The sequence below is a fragment of the Helianthus annuus genome, chromosome 9 (genome assembly GCF_002127325.2).
Source record: "Helianthus annuus cultivar XRQ/B chromosome 9, HanXRQr2.0-SUNRISE, whole genome shotgun sequence".
In the NCBI taxonomy this organism is placed as follows: Eukaryota; Viridiplantae; Streptophyta; class Magnoliopsida; order Asterales; family Asteraceae; genus Helianthus; species Helianthus annuus.
The window spans coordinates 72,437,106-72,452,067 of NC_035441.2; the positions used below are offsets into that span (position 1 = coordinate 72,437,106).

Here is a 14,962-nt window from a genome sequence, read left to right on the forward strand (position 1 = left end):
TTGACAAACGGTTGATTTTACAGACTCCCCCTCATCTGATCACACAAACAAATTAGTTCGTACAAAAGAAAATGTGAGTGTGTGTGATAAATAGATCACTGACATGTGTGATCTATTTATACAAGTACGAAAGCTTTGTTCAGTGATTGACTGACGTCACCCTGCTAGTGACATCTAACATTCCTAACAGAAAAGATTCTCATATGCTTGCAAACATCTGAGCAATCTTATCATCTGTTCTAGGCTATATTAAAACACTGATGAAATAAGTACTGTTACATTGAGAAAACACTGTCTAAGTTATCCTCTGTTACAGTTGTCCAAACATCTGTTTGGCCTAACAGATGTTTGGCCTTCTTCAACAGACCTTGGCTTAGTTAGGGCTTTAGTCTTCAATAGATGCTAGACTTCCACAAATGCTTGTACTCTTGAACAGAGGTTCCAAGTCTTTAACAGATGTTAGCCATGCTCTTGAACAAATGTTCTGAATAGGTGTTCAAGATTCACTATCTTTGGGGAGAGACTGGTTCAATCTTTGCTTATTTCTTGATCAGTAGATCATGCTTTAGCTTTTGGATATCATCTGTTCATTTATAGGTCCAACATTAGCCTTATCCTTGTTTACTTGTCGTAACTCATTTGTTGTCGCCATTGCTTGTTTAATTTCCTCATATATATATGTATACATGTATATATACTCGTCTGTATACTTTTCGAATTCATGTATCTATTTTGTATTTGTATAGATACGTGTCAACATGTATACTACTTATAACCTCGTATTTTACTAAGTGTGTTAAGAAATACGTAGACGTGTATATGTATGTGTATATATATACATTAATCCTTTGATTATTACACACGTAATATCTCGTCGGTTTGTTCGGAAATATATTTTTAGGAAAATATATTCTTAAAAAGTAATATACCTTTTGTAACCGGTTCTAAAATATATATATTGCCATATCGCCGTTGAAAAATATATTTTCACATTTGTCCGAAATTATCTATACTTTTGCAATGGTTCGTTAATATGTACACTTTTTATTCAGTATGTATATTTTGTAGTTGTCCAAATGTCCGGTATTGTCATCGTGTTGTGAGAACTCGGATTTCGTCATAGTAATATATTTGTTAAGTTTACCGTTAAACTTTTAGGAATTCGTTTCTATACCACCTTGTCCATATTTTTCCAATGACTCAACTTGTACATGTATCTTTATATCCACTGTGTATATATATACATATCTTGTCGTATTTTTTATGAAATATACATATGTCATACTTACATATATGTATTCCCATGTTTTACCAACTTATACATATAAGATACTCAATGTATGTATACTTCCATATTTTAACCAAATGTATATTTATACACTTAAATATATATATATAGGGGAAGGTTCATTGGGGAACACTTAAAAAATGGGGAACAGCGGGGAACCGGCTCAAACGAACTCCGATTGGACTCATTCCAGCGGCGTTGGAACCGGCTCGTCGAACCCTAACTAAGATCTCTTAACCCTAAACCCTAAATCCTAACTCCTAAACTCTAAACCCTAAAGCTAAAAAATAAGGCTAAAACCTAAGCTAAATCGTAAAATCTAAACTATAAACCCTAAAAGCTAAATCCTAAAGGCTAAACCTAAAGCTAAACCCTAAAGCTAAACCCTAAAGCTAAACCCGAAACCCTAAAGCTAAACACTAAACCCTAAAGCTAAACCCTAAAGCTAAACCCTAAGGCAAAACCTTAAAGCTAAACCCTAAAAGCCAAACCCTAATATATTTAGGGTTTAGGGGTTATGAATTAGGGTTTAGGGTTAAAAGATCCTAGTTAGGGTTCGATGAGACGGTTCCAACGCCGCTGGAATGAGTCCAATCGGAGTTCGTTTGAGTCGGTTCCCCACTGTTCCCCATTTTTTTAGCGTTCCCCAATGAACCTCACACTATATATATATATATATATATATATTTATATATCTATTTTCATGTCCTTAAAATCCTAGTTCACCAAGATGTTACATATCTTATATTTTTTTCACCAAAAATTCATATAACCATACTTAGTGAAATTAATCCATCTTAAAGCTTGTAAATCCCTAGTTAATCATGTTTTTAACATAACTTGTTATTTTGTAAATTTTTGGCATGGTGACCCTTAGACTAACATTATCATCCTTTATTCATCGTCATCAACATTTTCTATATTTTCAACAAAACTAAAGAACATGAAAATTGTACAAAACCCTAAATCTTTCCAGAAAACACTTTTCATGATCATCCACATTTTTAAACAAGTTCCAACCACACTACTAAGCTTAATATTTTGTTAAATCACTTTTTGATTATCACCTTTTTAGTTCAACATGTTACCCGAGGAGCCTATCGCGGCAGGTGGTGATGTTGATCCCGAGGACCAGGAGCCTGCCGCTCAGGTCGACCAAGAGCTCACACCACCACCACCACCACCGCACTCGCAGCCACATGGGGTGCCTCAGTACCCCCAACATATCTTGTACTAACAGATGTCGCCGGTTTTCGCGCTCGCATTACAACAGATGGAGGTCCGGCTACAGGTGTGGATCGACGCCCATCACGCCTGTACCGAGGCCCTTTTGACGTGGCAGATCCAGGGCGATATCCGAGCGGCTATCGGTCGTGGTCAGACCCCCTACCGATGCAATCGTTGCCACCACACCTAGGTCAAGATCCCCAGTCGTGTGGCACCGCTCAAGATCCGAGGCCGTCAGGAACCACCCAGGATCCTCAGGATCCAAATCCAACGGTTTAGGATAGTTTGTTGTACTTTTTTTTTTGTATTTTGGCTTTTTATATATTTTGGATTATGTTAGGTATAAATAAACTTGTTATGTTGTTAAATTTGCAGTTTCAATTTATTTATATTTGTGATGTTTATTTACAATGTTTAAATTGTTTGGTTGGTTACGTATATTTATAATACGATATAAGATTTCATGATATGGTATGATATGTCACGATACGATACGATACGTCAACATAAAATATAATACAAAATACAAATACATTATGATAAAATATAATACAAAATATAAATACGGTATAAGATGATACGATATGATACGTCACGATACAAATGCGATACATCACAATACGATACATGTACGATACGTCACGATACAATACGATATAATACGTTACGTCACGATAAAAATATAATACAAATTATAAAACGCATAAAAACAAAAATAATCAACAATAAACACCTACAACTACACCCAATACACCAAAATTTAAACTAAAAAAACATGGTTCTTATACGGATCATATAGGACTATATGACCTGTATAAGACCAGCTGTCAGACAAAGACTAATCATGTTAGTTTACCTTGTCTAAAGTTAATCCTATACGGATTCAATAGACCTATACGATACGTATTAAAAAAGCGAAGTGTGCCAATAAATTTCAGGATGTGCCAATACACCGAGCCTAAATTTATTCATGCTATTTGATGATTCTTTGTTTTTTTTGTTTCGACCCGACCATATTTTCAAGTGCCACCCACTCCTGTTTTGTAAATGGCTAAGAATATTATTTAAAATATTTCCCCTCTATTAATTCACAAAAAAGATTTGTGAGTTGATAACACTGTTCAATTTTGTACAAGTGACTATATACTTTATGTACAATTAAGTAATGCATGATTTATTTTCTTCATACTTTTGCAAACTGTAACTTTTTGTTTGTGAGTAAGAGTTACAATATTTTTTTACACTTTTCACCCTATAGGTTTTGTCTATAACAACTTTGTCTCAAAACATTTTCCATCTTTTACCTCAATACTTAGTTTTCATCTTTTACAAATTTGTTGTTTTACGTTTCAGTCTAAATTTTGGAAGTTAACACCCTGCAACGCACGTGTGTGGTTCAAAGTTTATTACGTTATTTTGTTTTGTGGTTTAACGGCTTTGCCGCAATGTGCGAGTTCTAAGGCAACTTGGTTATTCTTTTTTGTGTTTTATGTTTCAGTCTAATTTTTGCAAGTTAACATACTGCAACGCGCGTGCGTGGTTCAACGTTTTTACGTCTACTATTTGTTTAGTTTAAGAGTTCCGCCGCAAAGCACGGGTCCTAAATACTAGTTGGAGTCTAATTTACAAAAATATATTAAATATTGTTATGAAAATAAAGGTGTTAAAAATAATTACAAGTTGAGGGAGAAATGTTATTCTTTTCTATGCATTTCTAAAATAGATAAAAGCTCTTACCTCAAACGTAAGAAAAATTACTGCTTTAACCCTTAAAAAACATCAGAATCAATCACTGCCGAAATGAGAACCCGGTTTATAACCCGAAAATTCTGACGACGGGTTGTTAGAAACCCTTACACCGAAAAATAGTGACCCATAGAAAAAAAAAATCATGTCCCTGCCAATGCCCTGGACTGGACTGGACTTCAGTTTTCTTTACTTTTATTTTTCAAAATTATTCCATTTATTTTATATATCTACGGAGCCCTTCATCAAAATGTTGAAATGACTAAAATACCCTTAAATAACCAGAACACCATAGTAAACACACAACAGAAAATGGAATACAACTTTAAGCAACTTGAATCCAGAAACAATTTCCCTATGTTATGCTTGCAATTAACCAAAACCACTGACAAAGTACACTGCGGGCCCGGACGACACATAGAATCGGCCCGCTGGGTTATTGAACACACAAGCAACCCCGATTATCCGGTGAATGTGGACTGTAAAGAGATTAAACTGGTAATAAACACAGGAAACAACAACATTGTGACAGATATTGTCACTTCTTTAAAAGCTTGTGTGAGAAAATCCGCTTTGAATACGGGCTGTTTCTTGAGATTGCCTTGTGTGATTCGATTGCTTTCACCAACAAGTTATGAAGGGAGCCCTGTTAGAAAACTAGATCACATTATTTGCTACTGACTTTAACCCGTTTACTTATGAACGGGTCGCTTTGTGTTATGAACTATATGTAACTAGTCAAACAGAACAAAGATAAAAGTTGCTTAAAAATGCTAAACGGGTCAAAACTAACTCATAATGTATTGTTAGAGGTGCAAAACCAGGTGAACTACTCATATATTTGCTTGCTAAAAGCTCGAAACGACACGAGTTTGAGCCTAAATTGGAGCTCATTTAATAAATGAAAAATGAGCTCGAGCCGGAGCCCGAGATTGAGTAGGCTCATGAGGCTATGCAAGCATGTATTTGTATATATAACATGATTTTTATTTTAAATAATAGGTATATACTTACATTACAATATAATTATCTATAAAATCATGATTAGAGTAACTAAATAATATTTTTTAACTTATAAAAACTATACGTATATATTAAATAATTATATATATAACAATTAATTAAATAGTTAATAAATATCAAACGAGTTGAACTCGAGCTAGAAAATATCAAGCTGAGCTCGAGCTTTAGACATAGGCCTCAAGTTCAGGTTCATTTACACCTTTATGCATTTTGAAAGCATAAAACTTCCTAAATAACATATATTATTGAAAATAGTATGATTTCAACATCATAATTGTTGATAAAAAGATTTATCTTTTTGGGACAAAAATCATTTCAAGCCAACCCATTCAACTTGACCCGTTACCCAACCCACCCATTTTGAGACATGCTAGACTAAGCTAATGTAAACTAGCATAAGAGATCCAGACCTCAGCGACACGAAGGGCAGTTTGGACAACATAATTAGCGTGCGGGTCTTGAAGCAACTGTTCAAAATGAGTAGTCGAAAGCAATTCACGAATGATTTTGGACCTGTAACGGTCATCCAACACCGATAAGCATTTCTCAACGACATGGCTGCTAAACTTTTGTCTTGCAAGATGGACATAATTTCCCTCAAATTGAGAAATCAACATGGATACTGCAGATGGGATCTGTAACTCCAATATAGATTGTACAACATAGTTTCTGCATTAATTACACATGAAGAAAAAGATTTTAAAGAACTCAAAACCATTTTATAAAAAAAAAAAAAAAAAAGTAATCATGTTCATGACAATCAGGATCATAATTAGTATACCCAAATGCGTCTTGTGCTAGAAGAAGCCCGTTGGCAGAAATTTCAAGAATTAGGCGTTCTTGGTGCACGCCGGTTGAGTGATTGATGCATCTTTGCAATACACAACAGCCATGTTGATGGGTAGCAATGTCCACACAGAACTTTGAAGCAGCTTCAAATATGAACTGCACCCAAAACCAATGAGAAAAAGATCCTAACTTTATCATATGATCAACGATTAAACATAAGTCAAAACCTTATTATCTTCATTACTTAGGCACTGCAAACATCTTTGAATAACATGATTCCCGTTAAGATCCTTAATAAGCGCAAGAAATCCCGGTTCAAGTGCAGTGATAACCATCTTGATCTGTTTTCTTGTCTTGAGAGTCTCTATAAGCTTCTGGACGGCGCGTGTCCTATATATATAACAAACACATTGTCCTATCATTTATGTCGAATAAATGTTTAATCGAAATTTGTTGAGAGATTTACATAAGAAAAAGAAGCATACCCATGAGTGTTTAAAGAGATGTGAACGAGTTCGCGTGGCTCTCGAGTGACCTCGATTAGAATACACATTCGTTGTTCTTCGTTACAAACTTCCAAAAGCTTTTGCATAAGGTAATTCCCAAACGGATTCACCATAAGCTCATTCACATGCCCGATTGTGTCATCAAACACCATCTCCACGTGTTTTGGATTCTCCTCATCGAAAACTGATTGTATGAAACGACACCCGTTTTGCTCTTTAGCAAACATATATATGTACCCTTTAACATCAGCTAAAGTGTTACATTTCACAGGTGATGAAAAAGATTTATATCCCTTTGAAAATCTACCGTTTTCACAACCACCCGTGATCTGCGAATGATTACCCTTCTTATTTTGCCCTTTAAAACCTCCATTTCGCACATGATTCACACTTTCACCTTGAATGATCGAACCATCATCACTACCTTCTAACACTCCATTTCGTCGCACGCGATTAGCAAAATCCGAAGCTGGATTCCGACTCGGGTAACTTACGGGATACAGAACATTCGACACGTTCTCAGGAATTTGGACATCAGGGAAGCCATAACCGAAAATCGGACTCGTTTTACCGCTAAAAACAGGATTTCTAGAACAACTTGACTGAATTACACCACAATCAGAAAAGGGTTTGCTGAAATTGGTCGAATTCGCGGGCAAAATCGAGCTGTAACTTTTGAAAGACATGGGCGATTTGCGGGTTGGATCATCGAAAAAACTCGAAAAACAGGCGTTTGATTGGAGGTTATCATGATACATACCATACATCACCGGAGAATAACCATAACCATAACCATAACCGTAACCATAACCATTGTCGTTATCACTATCATGTGATTGATTATGATGATGATGATGATTGAGGTTAAGTGAAGCTGTTGCATGAGGGATCTCATCCAACAACATTTCAAGCTCATCATCATCCTTCGACCTCTCGTTCGTAACTTCGATTCGCTCAACCATAATCAATAAAACAAACGTACCCAATAAAATCTCACTGAATTACAAACAAACAAACAAACGTACCCAGTAAAATCAAAAAAGACAGAGCCAATTATACAACAGAAAGAGAAATTAAAGTGTCAAAAGCCCAACATCACATCACCAGTTTCGTTCATGATCTTATATAATTTAAAAACATTTGGGGGAATTTATGAGTTTGGTGAAGCATGCAAAGATGAAGAAACATTGAATACAGTAATACACATACTGAATGTATGAATAACGTACACACTGGTATGAATATGGCATCACGCCATAAAAGCTGGAAAAAACAACAAACACACACTCACAGTGAAATTGTGGGAAAAATACAAAATGTTGAGCAGAAAACCCATCAAAAAGATTCAAGGGTTGAACGGATCTTAAAACATTATATAGGCTAAAAAAAGTGGGGAATTCTTACTTTTACACCCGCTTTTGTCGAAAACCTTTGAAGTTTTCATACATACATATGCCCAAATTATGTAGTAGCAGTAACAAACACTTCTAACTTTTTGCACCTTTAACGGCTGAATATCTATTAAAAGGACTCAAAATATTTCTTATCACGAAAATGCCCTTCCTATATTTGTATTATTTTTTTAATACGCCTACTCATGGATTTGTAGTTGAAAATGACTTTTTACACTATTTTACTAATTACGAGCTAAGATGAAGTGATATTGTAAATGTTTAAAAATATTCATGTTAATCTTTTTTTTTTTATTATTATATAAGATGATATGAATATGTATGTTCAAAACAGATTAAATAGTATTTTACATCATCAAGAAAGCATATACATAATATCCGCGTCAAGCTGTCTAACGAAAAGTTGTCTATATAGCCACCACTTGGGATGTAGAAAAACCCAAACAAAGGAGAAAATCTAAAACACGAAATAGTTGGGACGGGTATTGGGCAGTGGCGGATCTTGCCCATTGAACATCCCTGGGCTGAAAGCCACGGGTACTAAAAACATGCCCGTGCCGAACATAGTAGGTATAAAAAATTTCGATCGAACCGCGAAAATTAGCACTTCTGGCCGAAAAACGTGCACAAGCCTTCTAAGATCCGCCCTTGGTATTGGGGTATGAGATTAATTATAAAATTTAGAGTTAATTACATAGTTAGTCCCTGGGGTTTGCCCAAAGTAACATACTTAGGTACTAATAGTTTAAAATCACATTCTAAGGGTATTAACTTTTCATTTTGTAACGTTTGGAGATATTTATGTTATTTGTAGATTTAAAATCACATTCTATTACTACCCAAGTATGTTATTTTGTGCAAACCACATGGACTAACTATGTTAATACCCTAGAAGTTAATACCTCCAAACGTTACAAAATGAAAAGTTAATACCCTAGAATGTGATTTTAAACTATTAGTACCTAATTATGTTATTTTGTGCAAACTACATGTAATTAACTCTAAAATTTAATTAGTTCGTGTATAGTTTATGATACAAATTTTAATTATCCGAAAATATACATGCACGTCAACCTAAACCTTACTTAAAAATTATTTTATTTTATTTCTTTATTCATAGGCACTAGAGTAATCCATCCACTAATCCCCCAACTTTTTAGTTTCCTATCTAATTATTCGGGTGATAAATAATATAAAAATTAGAATGATAAAATTTATATGAGAATTTCAACGGTGTTACAAAACAATGGCCTAATAGCAACCAATATATGATGTATGTAAACAAGAATTGTAGAAGATCATAGAAAGAAAGATAGAAAGAAGAATTGAAGAACTTATTCTTATTGATATCTAAAAGGGATTACATATGCCTTTATTTATAGGCTTACAAGATGAGAGTTAAGTATATGGAGAGATGGGAGTTAAGTATATGGAGAGTCATAACACAAGTGGATAGTCACACAATAAATATACAATAATTCATAACACTCCCCCTTGACTATCCACGTAACAAAATAATATATTATTCTTATAATACGCTTGGTCTTATAATACGCTTGGTGATGCTGCCTCGTTAAAAACCTCGCTAGGAAAACCCAGTGGGATATAACCATAGCTAAGGAAAAAAGAGTGCAGCGCATATTTTCTCCCCCTGATACTTTTGGATAAGGTGTGTTGCCTCATTAAAAACCTTACTAAGAAAACCCAATGGGACAAAACTTAGTCAAGGGAAAAAGAGTGCAACTTGAGTAAGTCTCTCCCTCATTTTAACATGTATCCTTTAAGTGATGTATGTCCATCTTCCTTGAAAGTCGAATAAAGCTTTTGTAGCGAATGATTTGTCGCTTGATCCCTTAATGTGCAATCCTTTATGTTGAGCAATGTTGTATAATCTTCTAACGAGACTTTAGGTGCCTCCTTCCAAAAAAATATCATATGTCTACGACTGTGTTTTGTTACATTCCTGCAACTACAAGACTAACCAAACTTGTTTTGATGGGTTAGTAAAATATAATCAAATATCGTTTATACCTGAAATATTTCTTTGAACTCATTTCAATGTCTCTTCGCTTGACAAAGGTTATATCATGACAATATGGTCAAGTGAAAGATATTATAACCATAAATAGCTAGCAAAACATATTAATGCACTTATGCATTTGACGATGGTACTTCAAGAATGAGAATCTCAATTTTGGTAGGAGATAATGATAGGCATTTCTTATAACAAATGACTTAACAACCATTAACATACTTTAAGGTTCAACTATGTCCATACTAAAATATCCAAACATCATCTTCTAGATGTACTTGGGGGATTGGTAAAATATAATTACACACATATATATATATATGCAAACTACAGTTCAAAAATAATTAGACCGTGCCAAGGTCATTCAAAAATTCTCCCTCTAAAAGCTCGACAATTTCTCTCGATGATGCCTAGACATCATCACTGTAAACTGTGATTATAGTGAACTTTTAAGAGTAGAACGTCGATAAAACATGGCTAATTTAATCAAACTTATATCCCTCTTTATGCAAATATCTCGAGTTGTATAACACTCGATCTAACTATTTTAGTCCATACATATTCTATGAACTTGATATAGTACGTTCTTGAGGTTTTGACATCATTAATACTTCTAGCATTATCAATCCATGAGGGAATTCTTTCCATCTTATCCAAATATGCATGTGCTTTCACTCTTAGAAGTTTTGCTATATAAACTTGCCCTTTTAACACATAGATATCTATATCATATGCAAAAATATCAAGAACGCTTGCTTTTATCTCCAAAATTCATATTGTACCATGTTTGTACACAGTGTACATTGAGATGCCATAATAACTAGGTACACATTTTCTATGTATGTTTATTGGAGTGTTGGTGCACTATAAATACATCTATAAGGTGTTTCAATTAACCTCTTAAGCACTCAAATGCTTTAGGATACTCATGGGGAGTTCCAATTATATTCAATTCAATAACATATACAACATGTATATGTATTCAGATCTGAATTTATATAATAATCATAATATTCTCGAGAACTTATTTTATATGACTTAGTATCAAGTGATACATAACATTCATAAGACGTGTGTCAATTCTCTTTTATATATTACCAGACTAATAAAATATTGGAAAGTCAATGCATCCACCACTGAAGAATACGTTTTCTCATAATCAGTCATAAGTATTTGTGAAAATTCTTGTGCCACCAATTTTGACTTATATCACTTAATTTGATTTTCACATGATTCGCGTAAAAGACACTTTTGTATCCAGCATATTTTACAACTTCAGTTGTATGGACTGTTGGTCCAGAAACTTTCCATTTCATTAGAGAACTAAACTCTGCCTTATTTGCGTTTTTCTATTTTGGCCAATCATTTCTTAATATTCATTCATAGGCAGATCTTAAATCTTGATCCTCGTCATTTAATCATTTTAAGCGCTACAATATATACAAAAGTATAACGATGTCGATTTTTATTTCGATTCCATATATATCTTAGACATGATACAACTTGGCGAGATCTCTTTATTTTCAGGTACCTGAGGTTCTTCTTGAACCATCATGTCTATTATTTCTTCAGGAGATCTTATTACTATAACCTCGACTTGACCATCTTAATTACTTGCTCCAATTTTCGAGGAATTTTATTATTGGAATCAACTAGTCTACCACGCTTTAGGCGTGCAATAGACTCATTACAAAAATATATTGTGTCCTCTTGGGACACAAATATAATTGGAGCATAAGCAGTTGATTATGTGACTTACTTAGTCACTCTATTTAGGTCAGTGAACTTGTCTGGTAATTTGTTCTTTACTATTGGTAAATGAATTATACTTTAAACTTCTAGTTCATAGTTTATAGTCTGAGGATCAAGATGACATGATAATTCATTTCACTTTTCACTTTCCAACTGCTTGTTATCTCCCCCTAGTGTTGGGAACATTCAATTATTAAAGTGAAAACCAATGAGCCATAAACGAATTTTTCTCACTAATGGCTTTAAGTATTTAATCATAGACGATTATTTATACCCAACATATTCTCAAACTTTTTATAAGTCCCATCTTTGTGCAGTGTGGTGGATGAGTTTCAATATGTATCGCACAACCAAAATCTTTGATGAGACATCTTTGGTTCCTGACCAAAAACCAACTGTATGGGGAGAACTATAACTTATTGGCTTGATGTGAATTGATGGTACTATATATAAAATTACATGTACCTAAATGAACTTTTGCTCCTCTCATGATCATTGGCTTTGTAACCAATAGTAGACGTTTAGTGATCATCTCAACAATAACACTTATTCATGATCGTTAATAACTTGGGAATCAAATTCACTATTATCAAATTAATATACGAATCTCGATTAATATGCTTGCTATCACATTAGCTAAGCCACAATCACACAAGCTTCAGGTTGTGGATTTGATAACCATTTAGACGATGCATCGATTTCAGAATACTAAATGGTATCATGTCAGGATACACATATTCCCTTATTATTTCCAAAATATTTAGGGATCTAAACCATACTTTAGTTGGTATATCATTAACTTCCCTTGAGAGCAAATATTGCATGTGTAAGTACCATGAAGAATCTTCTAGTTCTTTGATATTTTTCACATCATCTAGACTCGGTATGGTCTAACCGGTCATGCCAATCATTAAATGATTATGAACCATAAACTTCGGGTTTGTGATCATCATATATGCTTTTAGTTGCACTCGTGTTTATTCAATACACAAATAAAAATACAAGAGAATAACAATTATTATTTCAATCATTCATATTATAACATGTTTTCCATATTTTATTCTTGTATAATCACTCCCTTATATTGCCACTTCTTGTGGTCGATATAAACATGGTTGAGGTTCATTACAGTTTCCTCATTTACCATGATCATGACCTTTATAACGATCAATTTATAGTCATCGCAATATAAACATGGTTGATCTCATTACATGAGCATCATTCCTCAATTACCATGATCACAATCTTTGCACTAGTTATTATATCATCACATTTTATTCAAGGAATAATCATAGAACATTCATGGTGGCCTTATTACAATTTCCTTAGTTATTACATGATTATGACCTTTCACTGATCGTTATATCATTACATTCACTTTAGGGAATGGATAGCTCCACGCAACTTTTATTCTGGCAATAACCATGAATATTCTTTAATAATATTGCTACTTTATGAGCATATGATCATATATGTATTACTTGCACTATGTTTTATGTGCACATTGTTTGTATACTAAACATATAAAATATGAGACAACATCGTATTAGCAACTCAAACTTTCAACACTTTATTCTCATATGATCACTCTCTTTATTCGCCTCTTTTGGTGGTCTATCTTGTTATTAGCATGACCATCATTACACGTTTTATAATCGATTTCATTATTAATCTGATCATCATACCATTTTTCAGTTACCTCCATGATCACAATAATCAATATGTAGTCACACTCACTTCGAAGAACGAAGGAAAGCCAAAAAAAATGTTTCATAGCTTTTCATTATATGAAATAATTTCAAACTTTTCATTTGATATTGCTACTTAAAGAGTATATCTAAGGTGTGACCAATGGAAAACTTTATCTTGTTTTTCCTTAAAAACAATCTTCTTTTCTCATTAATATATAATTTGAGAAAAACTTACATTACCGACTTGTATAAGATTTATTGGTCAACATATGACGACCTTTCAGAGAGTATGACACACGTTGAATGTCATACGTTAACATATTTATAATATTTTTTTGAGAGTAATGATAAATCACAAATTTTGGTTTTTCATTTGCTTAATTTATCCAAAAAAAAAATATCTACATACTAACAATATATAACATATATTACAAAGTTAAATCAAGTAATACATAACATTATAACATGTCATCAAATAAAACAAGGTTATAATAAAACCTTATGAAATAATAATATGTCATCACATTCAAGCAAAATATATAAATTATGTATTAACCTATCATGGCATAACCAATCACATGCATATCTTATAATAATATTTGTTGCTCTCACATTAAAAAAATAGAAACATCTATAAAGTATATTCAATACGAAATAAAGAAACCTACTAGTTACACCAAATAATATGTGATAATATCATGCACAATTATAAACTTCTTAGTTGATTTAGTTGATATTGAAATATTATGCAATTCAGTTAACACATATTACAAAATAGTTTTGGTTCATGAATCAACAATTTGAAAAAAATGCGCTTTACATGTAATAAAAGCTAATATCGACTTAGAATATGTTTATATGGTTTGATCATTCTTATCATTTAAGGCATGTGTTATTAATGTACAAACAAGACAAATAGATTAACAATAATTTTCTAAAGTTACATATTTTGTCTAAACATAAGATAGAAACTAATATATGTGTGAGAATACAACTCCATGTTTATCTAATAGCAAAGACCTTTAAAATAATATACTGATTTAATTTTGTATACAATAAATAAATACGATGCTTAGCTTGATAGCGAGTTCTTATCCTATAATTAAAAGTATAAAGTAATTAAGCTTAAGTAAGATAAAGTATATCTTGAGAACAAAAATACTGAGTTATATGCCATACACAAATAACTTAATTATATAGACATTAAGCAAGATTCATTAAATAATATAATAAAATTAAATAATTGAAACCATTCATTGAAACTTTTCATATTAATACTACAATTAAAAAAAAAACTAAGATAATGAATATTCATTTATATGTTGTGATAAATCCAATTTAATAATACCAATGGTAACTTTTCATCTTCTAATTTAATAATACTAATGGAAACTTATCATCTTCTAATTTAATAATACTAATGGAAACTTTTTCATTTTTCCAATGAGAAAACTTAAAAGAAATTCGAGTAGGTTTTAAACCGATCAAACAATAAA

The 14,962-nt window shown here is 32.8% G+C and overlaps 1 protein-coding gene across 1 annotated transcript; it reads right to left on the minus strand.

Moving 5' to 3' along the window:
* Positions 1-4,520: 4,520 nt before the first annotated feature.
* On the minus strand, positions 4,521-8,060 carry LOC110877921 (putative pumilio homolog 8, chloroplastic). Its single transcript, XM_022126149.2, has 5 exons — positions 6,559-8,060; positions 6,301-6,463; positions 6,066-6,229; positions 5,695-5,953; positions 4,521-4,907 (listed from the first exon to the last, which is right to left on the minus strand). Exons 1-5 carry the CDS (start codon positions 7,539-7,541, stop codon positions 4,800-4,802), a joined length of 1,677 nt encoding a protein of 558 aa, XP_021981841.1. The 5' UTR covers positions 7,542-8,060; the 3' UTR covers positions 4,521-4,799.
* Positions 8,061-14,962: the final 6,902 nt, after the last annotated feature.

What these genes read in the sequence shown, in the direction of transcription:
- LOC110877921 (XM_022126149.2), bottom strand. Translation starts at nt 7,541, where the DNA reads ATGGTTGAGCGAATCGAAGTTACGAACGAGAGGTCGAAGGATGATGAT. An exon ending in CTAGCACAAGACGCATTTGG is followed by an intron (nt 5,954 to 6,065) that starts GTATACTAATTA and finishes TAATTAATGCAG; the next exon opens with AAACTATGTTGTACAATCTA. An exon ending in CTGCCCTTCGTGTCGCTGAG is followed by an intron (nt 4,908 to 5,694) that starts GTCTGGATCTCT and finishes GTTTTCTAACAG; the next exon opens with GGCTCCCTTCATAACTTGTT.